This window comes from Sylvia atricapilla, chromosome 1 (genome assembly GCF_009819655.1).
Source record: "Sylvia atricapilla isolate bSylAtr1 chromosome 1, bSylAtr1.pri, whole genome shotgun sequence".
Taxonomy (NCBI): Eukaryota; Metazoa; Chordata; class Aves; order Passeriformes; family Sylviidae; genus Sylvia; species Sylvia atricapilla.
In genome coordinates, this window is record NC_089140.1 from 19,527,684 (window position 1) to 19,546,927 (window position 19,244).

At 34.7% G+C, this 19,244-nt stretch overlaps 1 protein-coding gene across 1 annotated transcript in view; it reads right to left on the reverse strand.

Moving 5' to 3' along the window:
• Window positions 1-19,244, reverse strand: part of MALRD1 (MAM and LDL receptor class A domain containing 1) — a 229,147-nt gene that overhangs the window by 117,963 nt on the left and 91,940 nt on the right. Inside the window, 4 exon segments of the mRNA XM_066316924.1 lie at window positions 2,131-2,288; window positions 3,909-4,154; window positions 14,590-14,887; window positions 17,458-17,705. Of these exon segments, the coding sequence (XP_066173021.1) occupies window positions 2,131-2,288; window positions 3,909-4,154; window positions 14,590-14,887; window positions 17,458-17,705 (950 nt within the window).

The window sequence follows — 19,244 nt, forward strand, 5'->3', positions numbered from 1 at the left end:
TTTTTGGTCCTTATAAGCAGCATGACAGGTGAAGTTAAGTTAATCTGCAAAAAACCCCAGGTACGATGATGAGAATAATTTTTCCTATCTCCAGGTAGAATTCTTGCCTTCATTAAAAGAAAAAAACCTGAATAAGTCATGACTCAAATTTCTTCTATTCACACTGCCTTTAAAAATATCTTTAAACTCCCTGGAGTCAGAGGTTAAAAATAACATAAAAATAATGTCTTGAAGGTTTATTAGGGGAATAAAATAAGGTGAAAATAAGAAGAGGGTAATGTTTCAGGGGAATAAGAATAAAACAGAGAGAAAATATAAATAATATTCCCAAAACCTAGAAAAAACCCTGATTGTCATATAGAAAATTCCATAAAAGTAATATATTTGAATCTTAGTGCAGCAGGAAATAATCTCCACAGGCAATTATGATAGTGATAACTATCTAATAAACCTCTGGTCAGGTTAATATCGAAAAAAAATTAAATCACTTTGTCCATTCTGAGGGTAGAAAAAATAATTACTGGACACAAGCAACAGGGACACAAACACTACCTGTAAACTACTCACACATGCCTGATGCTGCTAGTAGTTATTTTCCACCAAAGTTAGTTTACAAGTTAGCTTATTGCTAAAATTAAACAATTCTCAAATGATTATAATTAAAATATTTAGTTACTACAAGTTACAAAGTGCAGTAATGAAATGAGAACGTAAGCTGACCTCTGTGTTAAGATAAATATTTATTATTGCATTCATTTTATGAAATGGAATCTGTTTTATGCAATGGGATCTATTTTTGTTTTTATTTTTTAATACATTAAGAACTGAAATTTATTTTCAAACAACAAGTATTATTTTCCCTTAATCTACTTGCCTCCTTTACAAATTTGAGCCTTTCTGGGAAAAAGAGCTGTATAAAAACATCTCAATAACTATACAATTACCTGATGAGTGGTCTGCTGTTATTTGTAGGTGTTTGGACTAATTAATAAAAAAAAATCTGATACCTGTCAAAGGCTTCATAATTTTTATATCCTATATCCTAGATTGTATCTCTAGATACTAAAGTCTATTGAGTTCTTTTATCTTGCAGGCTTGTAGGCTTTAAAATTATTTCTTATTATCCAGAATATTGGAGAAATAATTTTAAATTATGTGTTTTCGAGGAAAAATATAATTTATCATTTAAGCCAACCAACATATGCATCAGAAATAAAACAGAAACTTTAATGCAGATTACCAAGACATTATTAGAGCTATCACAGGAAGGGAAGTTAACAGACATATGGCAAATAAAATACACTATGATTTATACTTAAATAACCAGAAGAGATTCACAGATACAAGTTAGCACAAACACATGCACTTAATTTTGCAAAGTCTTCTAGTATGTCTAGAAGTGGTATATTTGGGCACTGCCACTGAACAGCACTGATTATTAATATCTACATAAGAATTAATTTCTAGTCTGAACCATATTATGATTTAAAAATGTTTTTACAAGCAGTTAATCCTTTTTAATGAACAGCAAAGGAACAGCCAATTTTTAACAAATGTCTCAGTTTTCACTTGCAAATTAATAGCTATTCTTTTGAAATAATTTTTTGGTCATCTCACATTCAGTCAAGAAAAGAATATTTCTAAATAAAATTGATAGTGTACTCTGTACCTGTTTATATAACATATATATATATTATTTAATGCAGTCATATTTTTGCATTTTATTCTCACTTCGTACAGGTGGGCAATTTTTTTGTATGTGTGATCCCATCAGAAGAGTAGGGCTGTATACTGATAAATACCAATAGGGACATCAGCAAAATATGAAAATAGCTTCACAGAGAAAATCAGAGAGGAAGGTACTATATGTGAAGAGGGTAAAATAAAAAAATAAAAAATATTCTAAATTATTTCCTTTTTCTTTTCAGTGAAGCTTCTCTTGGAAGAGAAATGCTGAAAGCATTTTTAAGAGGCTGGAGTAATAAAAACCAGCACGGAACCAGGAGGTGTGTGGGAGCTCTTCCAGTCTGTCAGCTAAACAACAGAATGTCACAGTGCTGAAGTACTCTGCAGGAGCGCCAACACCCTTACAGGTATAATATATTCAGAAGAAAAGGGGCTTTTTATTACCTTAATCAGAACCTGAATATGTCCCATGGCTTTTGACGACTTGAAGTACCAGAAGCTCATCACACAAGTCCCACTTGATTCTTTCCATATGGAACTCTTCACGTGGGCTTTTTCATTTATTAAGCCTATTGTAGTGGCCTCAAGATACAGGAAATGTCCTGAAATTAAATGATGTATGACTGAAAAAATGTTTTGCATTTTCAAATTAGATTCCAAAACTCAGCAAAGTAAATGCAGAGACATACAAAGAACATTTGCCTCATAGGTCTCATACTAGTCAACCTCAGCTCAAGAGAAAAAAATATCAATTCCCATTCCTTGTGCACTTCTTATATCAAGTATAAACTGGTGGTAGCAGCTTTAGATTTGGATGGACTTGTTCAGAAGACTGGGAACTCTTCCATGTTTTCTGGCTACTTTTATTACATGTCCCTGCTGAATTGCAGTAGTTGTAATTCTGACAATACATCACACAATAGCTACATCTTGATAAATTTCAGAATAAAGTCTCCTGAAAGGTAACCTTCAAAATAACAAGTCACACTATATAAAAAGTTGTGAAACAAGAAAAAAAATATGCATTTATAAATCACTAGATATTCCTAATGGTTCATATTACCTTTGAACATTTTTACTCTGTGTGAATATTAATGAACATATAATTTACTTAGTCAGAGGAAATTGCAAAATTAGATGTCTAGAGTCAATATTTTTCAACACTGAAATGATCCTTGAGTATTCCATCTTTATTATAATCAGAAGCATAAAAAATTCTCACAAATTTTCAAACTCTTTTTTTTTCCTTTGTACAAATAAGAAATGTTATTTCACATAAACATAAATATATTATAAATTACACAAAAATAATAATTGTGCATCTACTAATGTTTGTATATGAATTAGACAAAAAAAATTAGTTCACTAGATAATGCATAAAAAAATGGCTCATTCTAACTTTGTCACTTCTCTGGCTCAGATACAACCATAGATGCTTGCCATAGTGTTATGAGATAAGAAATTTGCCTTCCCTGAGGTCAAGCATATATTTAAAACGTGTAGTGGTGTATTTGTGATCATACTTTAGGAATATATATTACTAGACAATGAAAATGATTTTTTCCTACATATTTTGAAGTTTATTGTGTTTTGTCCTTCAGCAGTTTGTGTAAACGTGTAACTACTCTCATGCCTTTGTGCAACTCTGCTGTGAATATTTCAATTTAAGGTCAGTTCTGAGCTCAGCTTTGGTAACATCTTTGAGCTACAGGACCTTCAACAGCAAAGTATGAAGGCGCGGAGCTTGTAGCAAGAACAAGAGCAGATAACTGAGTGCTTTGGCCAAAACAAACCAGGAGATGCACTAACAAAGGAGCTTTGTTTATTTAAATTTATTTGTTGAACATAGTCTAAAATTAAAGTATGAATAGTCACTATGGGAAACTGTAAGCTTCCTGGAAATGACCTCAAGCTCTGGAGGAGAGGGACCCAGTGGATCTCAAAGCTGAGCTAACTCACCCTTGCAAATTGCAGCCAGACCAAATGCTTCTCTCCAGACAAGTATCAAATTATCTTGCCTGACTCATATGAGAAACAGCTAAGATTCAATTTCCCTAAATTAAAGTTATTGTACAATGGTAATTAATATTTTTATATTGTAACACATCTAATTCATTAAAAATGACACCCTGATTAGAGATTTCAGAACTCCCCTGCTGCCCGTGGAGGTATGAGACATTTCATGAAGACAATTACACCTTATTTGTGAACCAACAACGTACCAGTTCTATTTCCAAGCGTGTGGTCCCCGGGAGGTCTAAGGCTTTGAGGCGAGCTGACCCCTAGCACCCAGTTAAAGTTGTCAGCCAGGGAATTTTGCCAGCCACATCTGCCATTCTCAAAGGTGCAGGAAGTCCCACATTCACTCTCGTCTGTATTATCCCCACAGTTGTCTTCAAAATCACAGCTTTGTTCTGCTCTGTAACACTTGCCGTTCTGGCACTGCCTATGGCCATGTGAGCAGGAGCCTGAAAAGAGAAGAATGAGGGTGTCCTGGTGAATCACAGTGCCATGCATCCCAGCAAGGTTACTGGAAGGTTACATTTCAGAGAGCTTAATATTTAGGTGAAGGAGGGTGGTCCAGAGCAGTTTTATTAAAAGCCTTTGGTTCCCCTGAAGTACCAATCCATTATCAGTTTATTTCTTTTGTATTTTGTCAAGTGATTGCCTAAATAAATGACTGTTTCCCTTGTAAAGCCTCAGAGGGCAAGCTCCAGCCAGGCATTCCATCACTAACAAAGCTTTCTAGTCTGACTTAATTGCTGGCATTCTCCTTTCATGTGGTGTTGGATTAAATCATTTTACTTTAGCTGCAAAGTTGAGCCTACTTTAGGAGCCTTAATTTGGAAGAAAAAACTTTTCTGTTTTAACTACAGAGGTTTGCCTTTTAATGGATTTTTTTTATGAGTTCAGTAGGTTGACCGTGTCCTTTTTGTGCAGTCTTACTGCCATTATTGAGGGATAATTCTGCTATTGTACAGCCTAAAGATTGTAGGACTCAGATCACAGGATCTATTTCCAAGTTTCATGTTTTCATTTCAGATCAGTTCTGCAGGACTCTGAATAAAACGTAGCAACTTCAGTGCATGGTGTAATCGAGAAATGAAACACAACATTCTGAAATGGACCCCTTCCCATTTAGTTTTGTACATTCTGCAGTGCCAGAAATAAATGAACAAGCACAATTTTACTTAAAAATAGGAGTACAAACATGTGAGCTCAACAGACAAAATTAGAATACGTACATGTCTAAAAGCTGCACAAGTAAAGGGAGAATCTGAGTTAATTGATACTGAAAATCACATGGTGCTAAAAGTTTGTTTCCATTTCCCCTGTATTGATTTAAAGGAGTTAAAGGACATTCACATCATAAGGCTGGATTTTATTAAGAGGTCCGAAAAACTCATTTATTAGTAAAAAGAGGAAAAGAGAGGGGGTATTCAGTTGTCATGCTGGCAACTTCCACCCCATGACATTTGTTTCAGCCAGACTCTGAATTACAAATACTCCAAAGTGAAAAAACATTATCAGAACCCTTTGCTGTAGGTTTTGGGTAAAGTGAAAACAAGTCACTTTATTTATAGATATCAGCTAAAGAAAACAAGTCTTAACCTCTCCTTCTCAAGTTAAAATCCTCCTAACACAATTCTCATTAAAAAAAAATTAAATACAAATACATATTGGAATTTGATAGAAATAGCTAGCAAGATTTCTAGGGAAATTATTATTTTTTAATTCCTGATTTCTTAGCAACATAAAAGTATGTATCAGTTTTCCTCCAAAAGACTGTGTATGGCTTGGCTTTTAATAATTGCTCAGAAAAAGGAGGAAAAAATCCTGATCAAAAATAAGAAAGTAAGAATAAAAATCTGATACTGACTTTGAAAGTCAAGAACATCAGGCAAAGATCTCCAAATCTAGAGACAAGAAAAATGGGTAATCTCTGATCAGAAGAAAAAGACTTGTTTGAAGTTCACAGCTACAAGCTTTTAAATGCATCAGTGAGATTTTATTAGTACATGATCTCTAAAAATGATTCTAGTCAAAAGAGTGGTGCAATAGTATCAATGTAATCAGTCAGTGTCCGTCAGAATTTTCTAACAATCTTCTTCAGAATTTTAGTTATCTGTGTTGTATCCCAAAGGGTGACAGAGATTTATTATAAAATTGTTGCCTAATGTAAGTGACACATATTTTTTAGGAGCTAGCTATTATAATCCTGCCTTTCTTTCTTTCTTTTAAGTGATTGCGGTAAGAATTTAGCAGAATATATTTTTTGCCAGCAAACTAGGAATTTAAATTTCAGTTCATGCCTTAAAATATTTTTCCTTGCAGTTCAATGATCTATGCAATAACTATTGAATTTTGAGGTCCCTTTGTAGCATTGTTTCCAATTTCAGTTTGTGTTAAAAAAAAAAAAAAAAAAGAAAAAAAAAAAAAAGGCAGCAGAGTTGAAAAGTGGAAGTCTTTGTTTCCTAAGGAAAACAAAAAAATCTGTCTTGAATCCTGGCATGAATGAATCTTTCCAAGCATGTGTAATGAATGATATTACACTGCCTAACTGAGCCTGTAACGTGACTTGCTTCTGGATGTACTTCCATAGTATAGCTTCTCTTTAAATGACATTTCTAAGGCTTTAAAACTGTAGGAAAAAAACTTGACCAAACAAACAAACAGCCTCCCCTTCCCCCAGAAAACAACCCTGAACTTACATGAAAAGGATTCTTTTTTTAGGGCTCTCTTTCTTTCTTTCCTACTTTTTCTCAATTGTAACTGTTCAAACACTCTGTTATATAGATACCTGGGTATGAGAGAAATGTTTAATTGAGAGGAACCTCTCCTTAACAAGGTTCAGTAAATTTTTCCTCCCATATGTGTTTCTTGAAGATAATTAATGGGTAGACTTTTTGTCCTGTGTGGCAACTGCATAGACACATAAGGCTGAAGTAGACTCTTATGGACTCTTAGAGCTCCTTTCAGATAAATATCTTTTATCTTATCTTTATATGTGTTCTTCAGATAAATAATCTTTGAATTGAGCAGGATTTATACAACAGAGGAAAGCAGCTGCACCAGTTAATAATCCCCTTGTTTATATACCCTGAGCAAAATCAACAGGTAAAACATTTATATTTTAAAACATGTTTTTAGGAGAAGGATTAATCTCCTTATTTTATAAGGATGTTTTCCTTAAATATATTTGGAAAAAAAATAGAAATATATTGGCAAACATCAAGAGAGAAAAAATATTTTTCTTGAGGACAACCTGTTTTATTGTTGAAAACTGAGGCAAAGAAGGTCTGAAGTACTCAGCTTTTTCCACATTTTTTCCCAGTATTCCCCCCTCCATCCAATAAGGAATGGAGATTTTCTTTGCCACTTCTTTTGCTATTAATTTATTTATAAAAATAATTTTTATTATTATTTCCAGAAGTGACCAGATTATGTTCCAAAACCCAAAATAATTTGGATTATTTTAAAGTTGTTAAATTTAATAAGTTGTTAACCTTCTTAAACTTACTATGTTTAATAGACTCACCATCAATGTTTTCCAAACCAAAACCAAATCAAATGAATGAGACAGTCTACAATTATCAGAACAACCTATAGGTTATGGGTTAATAATAAGTGTGAAAATCTAGAGCTGCTTCCAAATACTTTCAACAAAAGATTTTATTAACATTCACATTGCTAGGAAGCATACCTTCTTCTAAATGAAAGCTATAGTTCCTGTAGAACCATAGTCTGGTATAGAGGTCAGAGTAATTAATCAGCAGACCAAGAGTGTGACATCCCAGGGATAGGGGCTCTCTGGATAATTTAGATCTCTGAATTTTTCCCTGTAAAAATTACTGCATTATCCTTCTTGCTCTGAGTTGACATTACTGTATGACTGAAATATATGTGTCCTTAAAAAAATAATTTGTTAACAAGAACATCTTTCCTCTAGTATCTCACCAGTATAGCCCAAGGACAGAGAGAAAAGTGCTTTCATCACCATCGATGATGCACGGTAATACTGACTTGTCAGTGCAGGAATGTGAAAAATGCATCTCATTTCAAAAGCAAGGCTTTAGAAATTAAAAGAATTTCTAAAGACTTTCAGATATTGGGGTGTCAAGGAAAAAAAGATTTTAAAAGTATTATACTATATCAACTTTTTTTTTTAAGGAAATAGGCTTTATTTTCTTGAATTAAGTGCAAACATTTGGTTTTGTAAGTCTTGCAAATACTCTGACATATTGATTTGCATTCTGAACAACTGAAAGTTAGAAAAACAACAGCTTGACTTCATTTGCAAAAGGGACTTTTAGAAGAAACTGTTAACTGTCTAAGTTACTGCCACAACAAAGAACAGACAAAAACTCCTCCAACAGCCAAAGCTTCCCCAATTAATTTCTTATCTTGACTGTTCCACACAAAAACACCAGAGAATTTTTTTTCAGTAATCAGATCCAGTAATATTCAACCTCAGAACCAAAAAGAACCAAAAACATAAACAGTAAGGAAAGCTATTGCTGTTCAATATTATTGTCTGTCCATGACAGAGCATTGAAGAATTTTCTCCATTTTGTTTGTTTGTACTTTGTTATTAGAAAAGTATTGATTTTTATCAGTCACTCAATATACTTTAAGACATACCCAATCTGTGACACATTCGATGGGTCCTAACACCGGGCTTTACTTTATTTAAGGTTACCAGAAATTCTGACCTGAAGGCGAGAGGGACTACTCAGCACCTCTTCATGCTGAGTTCACTGTATATGCTATGAGCAGGACAACGCTAAAAACGATATTATAAAGAGCAAAAGATTCTGTTTCATTGCTTAGATGCATGTAACATGCCTTCACTCAACAGAAAGAAAAAGAACAGGCTATGATTAGAGGAGGCACAAGGTTTTCAACTCCTCCACTCTTACAGTGCTAGGACCTTAGTATCCTCAGTGACAGAAATAGTGCACACTTCTCATGTTGCTTGAGTAATTCCACACCTACTTATTCTATAGAACATGCTAGTAGGGGCCCTTAAAAGGAAAATTTTAGTTACTCTCTTTAGGTGGTAAATCCCCATACTAAATAAGAAGAATCACAAAAGACTGGAACTAAAAAGGTGGTGCAAGGGCAATACTTCCAGTTAAATTGATAAAGTATGATGATTACAATTACACAGATTCGAAACTTAATTGGAGAAAAATCAACAGAATTAGAAAATACATTACCAAAATGTGGGATGTATATTTTTCTCCTTCATGGTCAATAAAAGGATAATTTTCCTCATAACATGTGGATAACATATGTAGAAGTTGAATTCAAGTAACCTGTATTCAGGACTACTTCATATTCAAAAGTAGTAGCTTTGTACCAAGCTCCTAAACCAATCTACATATTCTACAGTATTTCCATCATTTTTCTGAAAAATATGGATGAAATTGTATAATGTACCAGAAAGGAGAGAGAAAAAAATTAAACATCTAGATTTCTTGGTTTTAAAAATTCATATCGATAAACCTTTTGTATTATTGTACAGGTGAAAATGAAAGTTGCCTCTTGCATGGAACTTCATCCTAGATACATCTGAGAATGTATTGCTGTTCAGGTACTAGTGAAACAAAAAAAGCCACAAGCTGCTGTATGTAATTAAGGCAACTACATAGACAGATTCTATCTTCCAAAAGAAATCATGAGTCCTTTTTATATGCTTGTTTTTGTTTTGAAGGTTTTTGTCTTTGTTTAGTCATTTGATTAGTTTTTGTTAAGCTTTTCTTGTTGTTTTGCAGCTAATTACTTATTTTTGTTTGGTTTTGAGTTTGTTTTTATTTGTTTCTCTTCCTAGAACTGGTTTCAAAATGCTTTAGAAATACTATTTTATTCATTTGACATCCTGTTCTCTCAGTAAATGGTCAATGCTGGCTGTTTCAAACAAAGCTATAAATGCTTTGTTATTTGATTAGTTCTGCTTAAAGAGATTTTTTCCCTCTTTTCAGTAGATCACATTATGCACTGAAGCATAAAATTTTATTATTCTTGTAATTATATATTAGTTACAAAAACTGCCAAAGTTATTTCTATTTATGTGTCTGTAAACTTTTATAGATCTAGTTATAACTGCAAAAGAGTGATACAAGCAATATCCTTTGGCCTTTAGAGTACACTCTAGAGTTTTGAGTAATATTTAAAATGAAAGCATTTTTTGCAAATCTGATTTCCTGATTATTCTATTACTTTGCAAATATTTATTTTAATTATGTTGCTGACTAAATTCTATAAATTTTAAACTTTTTTTGTGAAGTAGAAATTTGTACTAAAATGATTTAAAAATCCATATGGAACAAAAACCCCACATCAACCAAGACAAAAAAATGCCAAGGAAAGAACAGAAACCAGCAATAATGACTGTATTCTTTCATATTTACTTTTAAAAGACAAGGGAAGTGCATGAGGTATAAGTTAAGAAATTTTGCCAGTGATATGAAGATATTCAGGGTGATATAAGCTAGGAATAACTATGGATAATAGGAAAAGTCTTTTGTGTAAATGAACTTGCTTAATGGGACTGTACCCAGTGCTAATTATGAACTAAAAGACCTTTCTGACACCAGCTGCCATTGCAGGACAGTCGCTTTCTTATAATCTGTGTGACATCCAGCCCCCACAGGTGCATCAGTTCTTTTATACAACTAAAATGCAGATAAACAGTCACAATTTAGCAAATTCATTGCCCCTTGAGTGACCAGCAATGAAATGCAATGTTATTGAGTTACACAGAACAACACAGTCCATCTTCCACAGGTTCTGGAGTCCTATCACTACTAGTCCTTAACAGTGACACAGTACAGTACTGAAACAGTTCCAGGAACACAAAAGCTCAATGTTCAAAAAGGGTTCAATCAAGGTTTTAGGATGTATCAGGAAAGAGAGAAATTTTGTTACAGCATCATTCCACTGGTCACTCACTTCCTAATAGACCTGATTTTACAATCCCAAAAGAGTTTAGTGGATTTTTAAAAAAAGTCAGTGAAAGAAAAATATAAGGCATAGTTTCCATGTAAGAAATAAGTTGACATGTAAGAAATAAGTTGGAACTCCTTCTGTGCATAATGTTGCTTAAGGGTGATTGCATAGAGAATATGGAGTAGGTGTGTGTGTCTGTTCACCATTTTCAGTAAAAAGACAGTAAAACCAGAGTTGCTTTTTCAGCAAGTAGTGGAATTTGCTGCAAAAAATGAGAAGGGGGCTATATTTCTGAATGTGCTGCTAGGGAAACTAAGCTCTATACAGAAGGCAAATTCATTAAGGTTTACTACATGTCCAAAGCCACATTTGCTTTGTAAGGTCTCCTAAAAAGGATATATTAGGAACATTAAGAGGAAGTAGCATATATGTTTAGCATCTCACTGACAGCACTAGAGGGGATATCAAGTGAAATGGGCCTTGATTTGATTCTCTGTTAATATTCCTATATTCTCAAAGTTCTCAAAGACATATCCCACACTTCGGTGAATTGTTTTTAATTTGCTGGAAATAACTGTCTTCTCTACAAAACTGAAGTCAGCAGATACCAGTTCTCTAGTCTCTGGAAATAACTTTTCTTTATTGTAGCCTGCTAATCTGATCAGGCAGCTCTTGGCAGCTCCTGTATTCCCAGGTGAATAGTAGGAGACATGAGCAGAAACTCTGATGGAAGGATCTGCAATTTTTATAGTCAGTAACAAGACTGCAGAAGGGAAGAGATAGAAAGAAGATAGGAAAACCAAGTTTAGAGATCATGGAAATTGTTGTCAAATCCATGATGACTCTTTTGTTAACAACTGTAAGCATAAAATATTTTTCATGGATAACTTGTGGATAACTATTCCATCATTAGCCTTCATGGGCTGCAATGTGGCACCCAAACTCACCATGGTACTCACCACAGGCTGCAGGGGAATCTCTGTTCCAGCACCCAGAGCTTTTCCTCCTGCTCCTTTTTCCCTGACCTTGGTGCCAGCAAAGCCCTTTCTCTTGCATACCCCTCTCTCTGGCTGCAATTGCTTTTGTGCAACAACTTTTCCCTTTCTTAAATCTGTTATCACAGGGATGCTGCCACCATCACTGGTGGGCTCAGCCCTGGCCTGCAGTGGGCCCATCCTGGAGCCAGATGGAATTGGTTCTGTTGGACATGAGGGGAACTTCTGCCAGCTTCTCACAGCAGTCACCCCTGTAGCCCCCTGCCACCAAAACCTTGCCACACAACACAAATACAGAAACAACTGCAACTTTCACAAGGTTCAGTGTGGCCAGGGTCCCTTCCTGAGCTGATATGGTTACAGGCAGCCTTTTACACAAGGCAGAATCTAATTCAAAAATCTTACCATACTGCAGAGACACAGCAACAGACACAAATAACATTCTTAGAACAAAATTGTCTTTGCATTTTCCTCCACACCGTACTAATGTGGCACATGAGCAAAAATTGATGTTCATACAATGAAAATTTGATAAGGGCCAGTCTAAAATGATGTTTATTGTTTCTCAGGCCCAGCAATTTAAGCGGCTCTCAGTGGCACTGAAGGAGTTTGCTGTTCAGCATTGTTGTTGCTAAGCAGCATATTGGGAACAAACTACAGTATCCTGTAGTTTACAGAAAATTACAATGTTAATTTTCAAAATTACTTATTTTGGCTGTCCAGTGCTTATTTCCAGCCTTTAAACATTACTGCATGTTTGGCTAAAAGAAACAACCACCTTAGAATATATTTTTGTTAATGTGCAGAATTTCTATATAGAGTCAGGGAAAGATCTTCTGAGCAGGGAGCGTCTGTGTCACAGATGGGAACATTTAATGACTGTTTTGTTTCACCTTTACGCTACATTCATTGCCATATGACTCTATGCACAGAAATAACAAGAAAAGACTCCTCAGTATACTTGCCTTACATAGTGATATGGCTCAATAAGGCTCAGAAGAATCTCCTTTGATGTGTGCATTGCAAATATCGAAAAGAAATAAAAAATTGAAAAGGAATTGTGTTAGAGTAGACCTAAAAGCCTAAAAATTTCTCTCTTAAAGAGGAAACATTTTTACTTTCTTAGGAAATAGACTCACTAGCTGGAGAGAAGAAAGCAGCAGACCATTGCTGCATGATCTTCCTCATCCTCAAAAACTTTCAAAAATTGATCAATGGATATAACTGTTTTACTTTTGGTTAAACTTTCCTTTGTTTCTACATATAAGCAGATAAATCTAGGGCTGCAGATTTTTGCAACTGATCATCACAGCCACTCCAGCTGGTTCTATTTAAAAAAAAAAAAAAAAGATATTACACAGCACTTTTCATGACATCCAGCATACATTTTGCCACAGCTCAGAGTATTTCTATAAGCAGAAGCAGACCCACTCACAAGCAGTGATGCAAACAGATACCACTGATAAGTAGCAGCTCTAAGTTGAACTCCTCAGTGGGTCATGTAAACTCTTATCCTGGACAAGTAAAATTTTTCAATATAAAAAAATATGGTTTGTTGTAAGGAAGAATTTAAACCATTGCCTTAAAGTGTTGTGAACCTCTGAAGTTCACAAAGTACACCTTAGATGAGCTACACCACGAAATCAGTCTCTGGTGGCTCTTTCCTGAGATTTTAGTATCTTTTTTATTATAAAACGTAAAAATGCTTTGGAACATCCTTTACTATCAAAACCAAAGCTTTTAAAGCTTCTAACATTGCCACAGGGACTTGCATCTCCCATTAAGAGGATAGAGTCTGAATACAACAAAAATAAAGAATCAGAAAGCTTGGCTAGTGTTGCTTCTGGGGTAACATTCATATAAAGCGGAACTTTAAAATACAAATCTCATTTGCAATAAATTTCCATTACTGGCTTGGCAGAAGGAGGAAGCCAATAGTACTAGAACTGGCACTCCATCAGAGAGATGCCTGGAAAAATTTGGCCATACCTTTCCCTGCTTATCTTGTGCCCAAAGTTCAGGGCAATTTCTTGGGTTTGATGTAGTTTCTTCAGTGTTATTTCCCAATGCCTAAGCAGTGCTTAATGACATCCTAAAGGGGAAGGCTACTCATTAGCAGGAGTAACAAAGCAAAGTTGCTTACATAAATTAATGATCCATTCTCGTGGTAGTCCTTGACACTGGGAAATATTAACTTTGTTTTATTGATCAGGAAGACAGAGAAGTGAGATAAAATGACTTTCTGCAGTCATGCAGGAAATTTGTAGAAGGCTCAGGAACAAAATGCATCTCCTAAATTCCACTTCAGGGGGTTACATTTCAGTAGCTCTGTGATAAAAGTGGAAGGAGGAAGAAGATTTGTCCTATTCCATCAAAAAGAGTCTCACCTTCATCATTCATGTCCAAGCTAATACTGCTCAAATACAGCATCAGTGCTTTCATGAGTAGCTCTTACCTTGGGGTTATTGGGATCCATCACCATCCAAATTGTATAATTTCTGGCAAATGTTTTCTATGTCTTATTTCCCTAGTGCAGTAAGTGAGGATGGTGCAAATACTTGCACTGATGCTGGCACCATACCACACAGGCAGAAGATGGTTATGGTGCCTAAGCAGTATTATCCACATTAGCTCTGTCCCACTCAGCTCTTTATTCTACAGCAACCCTATTTTACAACCTTTGAAAAATAAATCCTACTGAATTAATCAGGATGTTGGCTAAAAGTACGTCGCTAGACAAGAAGCTTTGCAGGTTCACAATGGTGGACTTAGTACCCAAGCAACTATTGCATAAAATGGTTTTGTTAGAATTTCATGGGCTGCCTAAAAGTGTTAAGATTTTACCACATCTTTAGCATGATACTATTTCTCTTTTGAAAGAAGGAAAAAGAAATGAAAATAATGCTGCTATTCCTTCTTTCCAAACTTACATAGACTCTCCATAGGAGGAGCATACCTGTTGGAGGTAGCTTTGTGGGTTCTGCTGGTAAAAACTCCTGCGATGGTAAGCAGCCCCTGGAAAATGTGAGGTCGTCAAGTGCTATGCCATCTTTGGGACCTTCTCCAGCTCTCCCTTCAAAGACAACTTGAAAATCTTCATCTCCATCTCCAGACAGGGTCAGTGCTTTGCGCTGCCAGAAATTTCCCTGGTTTCCAGTAAGATTAAGGAGAATTTTTTCATGTTTCAATGTAGTTCTCTGGTAGACAATCAATGATCCAATGTGAGCTCCATACATATGATAATAGAAAATTATCTGTAAGCAAAAACAAAAGCATAAAGTATGCAATAGGTGACTTCAGTCAAATTCTGTTATTGTATTTACTCTAATTCTTAAACTGAGCATTATTAATAGCATTCAGAGTAGCAGTTCACTGATTGAAAGATAATCTAATCAAAAGGCAAAACCCAACTTACTAAAGGCAATTATTTAACTATTTCATAATCCAAACTTCAAAACTAGCATTAGAATATTCAACTGTGGATCTTGCATCACTTTGAATGACTCTTGCATTTAAATTTAAAATAAATAAAATTGTTTTTAAGGAAACAGAGGAATGGAGTACTGCCATTTACAATATGTAGAAAGCAACTTCAGTTTACAATTACAATTTTCTGGTTAAAAATGTGTTTATGTAGATTATAGAGTGCGCAATTAGAAAATAATCCAGTCTATAAGAGGAGTAAAACTTCTACAGAGACATGTGCAAACCACACCCCCCCCCCCCCCCCCCCAAAATAACAAAGAGGTGCTTGGATAAGTAAGCAGTGATTTATTTCTTTTTAGTAAAAATGGGGAAAATTTGAAATACAAAAGACCAAATACATACAGAAAAAGATCACTGTGAAAATTCATCACATTTAACTGCACTCTCAGCTCTTTCCAACTCGTTCTTGGATTTCTATTCCTTTTGAAGGTGCAGCTTTGTTTCTGAAATTTTTATTCATTTATGTCCCTTTATAGGTACTACTCTGTATTTGTTTTCTCTGCATAAAGCCCGTCTCATTTATGTAAATGTTCATTTTCCAATTATTTGAAATGGTCTATGGTCCCATAATAAATCTGTTGTAATGTATGATGTAGCATTTTCACCTCAAAAAACCCATAGGAAGGAATAAAATACTTCAGGGTAAATATTTCAGAAGAAAATACTCTGATTTTATAAGATGAGGCTTCAGATCTTGAAGTACTTTTTTCTATTCATACAGTTTCCTATACCAGAAATTGTAGTTCCATTTATCATTTGTCTATGTGTAAGTTTCAGAACTGCTCAGAACCTTCAAAAAGTAAAATATCATAGATATTAGATAACATAGACTGATTAGATACCATAGATAACATAGACTGACTGTTTCAGATAATTCAGATAGTTTCAGAGCAGACCAGATAATTTTTATACATAATTTTCCATATGATAAAGGCAACAGTTTCCCAGAGCTACATTTCAAGCACTTAATTGGATTTAATGTGTTATGATTTACATCATAACAGTGCAGATACCAACATGTCATTCTCAGTTGTTCTGCATTTTTTTGCGTATGTTTTATGCTTCATAGAAGTCAAAAAATGGAAAAGTTTTTTTAGAGTATAAAACCAGATAATGTAGAGAAAGAGATACTCCCAAATATGATGCTAGAAGCAGAAGGACAAGATTTCCACGTTTGTGTAAGCAGAATATTTAAACACATGTGGGCAATATTTTAACACATTTTGGGCAATACAAGAAATGAACATGGTTACAATTCTGAAGATAATTTTATAATGGCTAAATTAAATTTTGCTGCTGAATATAACAATTATTCAAGTTTCCTTTTCAATCGCAAAATCAAATCCTTTATTTTAAATACTTTCTGATTTTCTTTTCTATAAAGAGTTTGGAGAGTTTTTTATAAAGAGTTGGACGAGAGAAGTATTTCAGTAAAATGAACTGGTTAGAAATCTCAAACATAAGTAGAACTCTTTCCAATTTACAGATAAACTCTTTGCTTAGGAATATTCCTCAGGAACAGTATGAGAGAAATGAAACTAGAGACTCGTGACTGGACATTTTGTGCAGAGATGTCACCTGCATAGCCAGTGAACTGTTTAGGACTATTTCAGTCTACGACCATCTTCATTTGATGAGCATAATGTGATAACACAAACAGTTAATTTAAAAAGCTTTTTAAAAATGGCTTCATAAAAATTATCCTCTTGAGAAGCCTAGTTATTAGATGTAAAAAGGTACATTTGCAGTTTCAAAAGAAGGCATAGCTAAAGTTTCTGGGAAATCACATTTTTATCAAAGACTAAAAAAAGATGTATCAAAACCAGGAAACTTTTTATTCCAGGCTTGCAAAGAAGTGTTCAAGCTGAAGTCACCATAATGTGCTGTAATGTTTCAGAAGATCAATGCTTGCACTTCATTCTCTAGAGAAGAGCTAGAGACAAAGCTTTCAGTCACATATCCTTCCTTTTGCAGTTGTACTCTTTGAAAATCATTTGTTACTGCACTTACACAATTTCTCCATTAAATCAGAAACCATTAAATAGTTGTTTGTTACTTTGGACGAGTTACATAAGATATCAGAAACTGCATTTACTTTCAGCTTCATCTGAATCTCATGGAGTATTCATTTACTTCCAAAATCATTCTTCTCCCACAGCAAGATACATTTTTTTCTTATGGCTTCAATGAAATAAGATCTGATTCTACTTCTCTACAAAAGAATGGGTTTTTTCCTCAAAAATTATTTCAGTAATTATCTTATCATTTTAGGAGTACTGTCTTGGTGTAATACAGAAATCAAATTCTTTGTTCCTTCTACTACCACACCCTCACGTACCTTGCAGTTTTTGTTCTTTCTGCTTAAGACAGGACTAAAAATCCTAGATTTCTGTCCTGGTAGCTGAAAAAATGAATTCTTTGTAAAAATATAATGACCAGATGGCTCTTGCAGTGAATGATCAGTAGCTGGTCCAGTGCCCAGTTTTCTAGTACTGCTAGTTCTGAGGTGCCAGTCGAAATCATCATTTTCATCTTGCTTCCATCCACAAAGGTCAAACTCAAAACTGCAATGCCCAATAGATGTACCTGAAATATATTTGCACACACATGAAAAGAGATTTATTTTCAAGTAGTTAATTATGTACGTATAGTATAAACTACTACTCAAATTTATGGGGTAAATAAGCTTCACTATAAAAATAATATCCATGAATCTCATTAAAAGGAGTATTTTTAATGTTCTGGACTATAATATTAGGCTAAACCTACTTGTATATATATAAGGTGGGTCCAGTGCTTTTTTTTATTACAGTCAACAGAATCCTTGGTATAATTTTAAGGAATTCAGTTAACTATTTTAGCTCCTTAGGGTCTTAACTGACTCTCTATTGAACATTCAAGACATGCAGAAAACCAGCCTCTTTCTGTAGGAACATGTTAATATTGGGTGAGAACAGGAAGAAATGCCTGTATCTAGGGAACAGACACATCCAAATGAATGTATTGAGCACCATAAAACACAGTCTGTATGTAGACACATATAGACAAAACATAAATGTGATTGTGATATTCTTGAGCTGAATCGCACCCAAAGTTAACCCACTCCTGCACAATTCCTCAATTCACTTGTATTTTCTTAGCCAATATAGACACTTAGATAATTATGTTGGTGGTGGACTGTGTCCAAAAAGGGAAGGGTCTGGGGCAGAGTTCTGATGAGGACCAGCTGAGGGGGCTGGGGGTGTTTGGAGAAAGGAGGGTCAAGGGTGACCTTATGCTCTTGTCAACTGCTGGAAGTGGGGTGGTAGCGAGTTGGGGGTCAGCGTCTTCTCACAAGTAGTGAGTGATAGAAGAAGAAGAAAGGATGTCTAGTTGCACCAGCAGAGGCTAAGATTGGATACTAGAAAAAATATTTTTTTCACTGAAAGGGTTGTTAAGTGTTGGAAGAGACTGCCCAGGGGAGTGGTTGAGTCACCATCCCTGGAGGTCTTAAGAAGCCACATAAACGTGGTGTTTAGGGACATGGTTTGGTGGTGAAATTGACAATGCTAGGTTAACAGCAGGATTTAATGATCCTAAAGGTCTTTCAAACATAAATGATTCTATATCTCTTTAAGTTGTACTTAAACCTAGAAAAGGAGAAAACCGTGATAATTTTGGTTGATTTTTATATGAAACAACGTGCATGCCCTTTTATCAAATTTCAAATCTTCAGTGTCAAAACAGCCAGCCTGGAGCAAACTGTCCATGTAAATTAAGTTTAAATCAATTGCCTCATTCTAGAAGTTTAATTTCTGTATATTTTTCTCTCTATGCATATTTAATTTCATCATCATGATTGCCAAGTAAGACTAAAATTGCTGAAATAAGCCAGAATTTCAGCAGAGACTTCAAGAAGCTTTTGACTGTGCCCTGTATATTCTTACTGTTATTGCTGAAAGGAAAGTGCTTTGAAGATAAATTTGGAAACTGTTTTTAGGGCAATATCAGAAATTACAAAATGTTTCTTCCAAAATGTAATCAAAATCTGAGCTTCTTCTGAGGTCTAATAAAGTTCAGCCACTTGAAAGTAGTTTTATTTAAGTGAAAGGTACTCAGAAGCATCAGTAACCACGGATCTAGAAT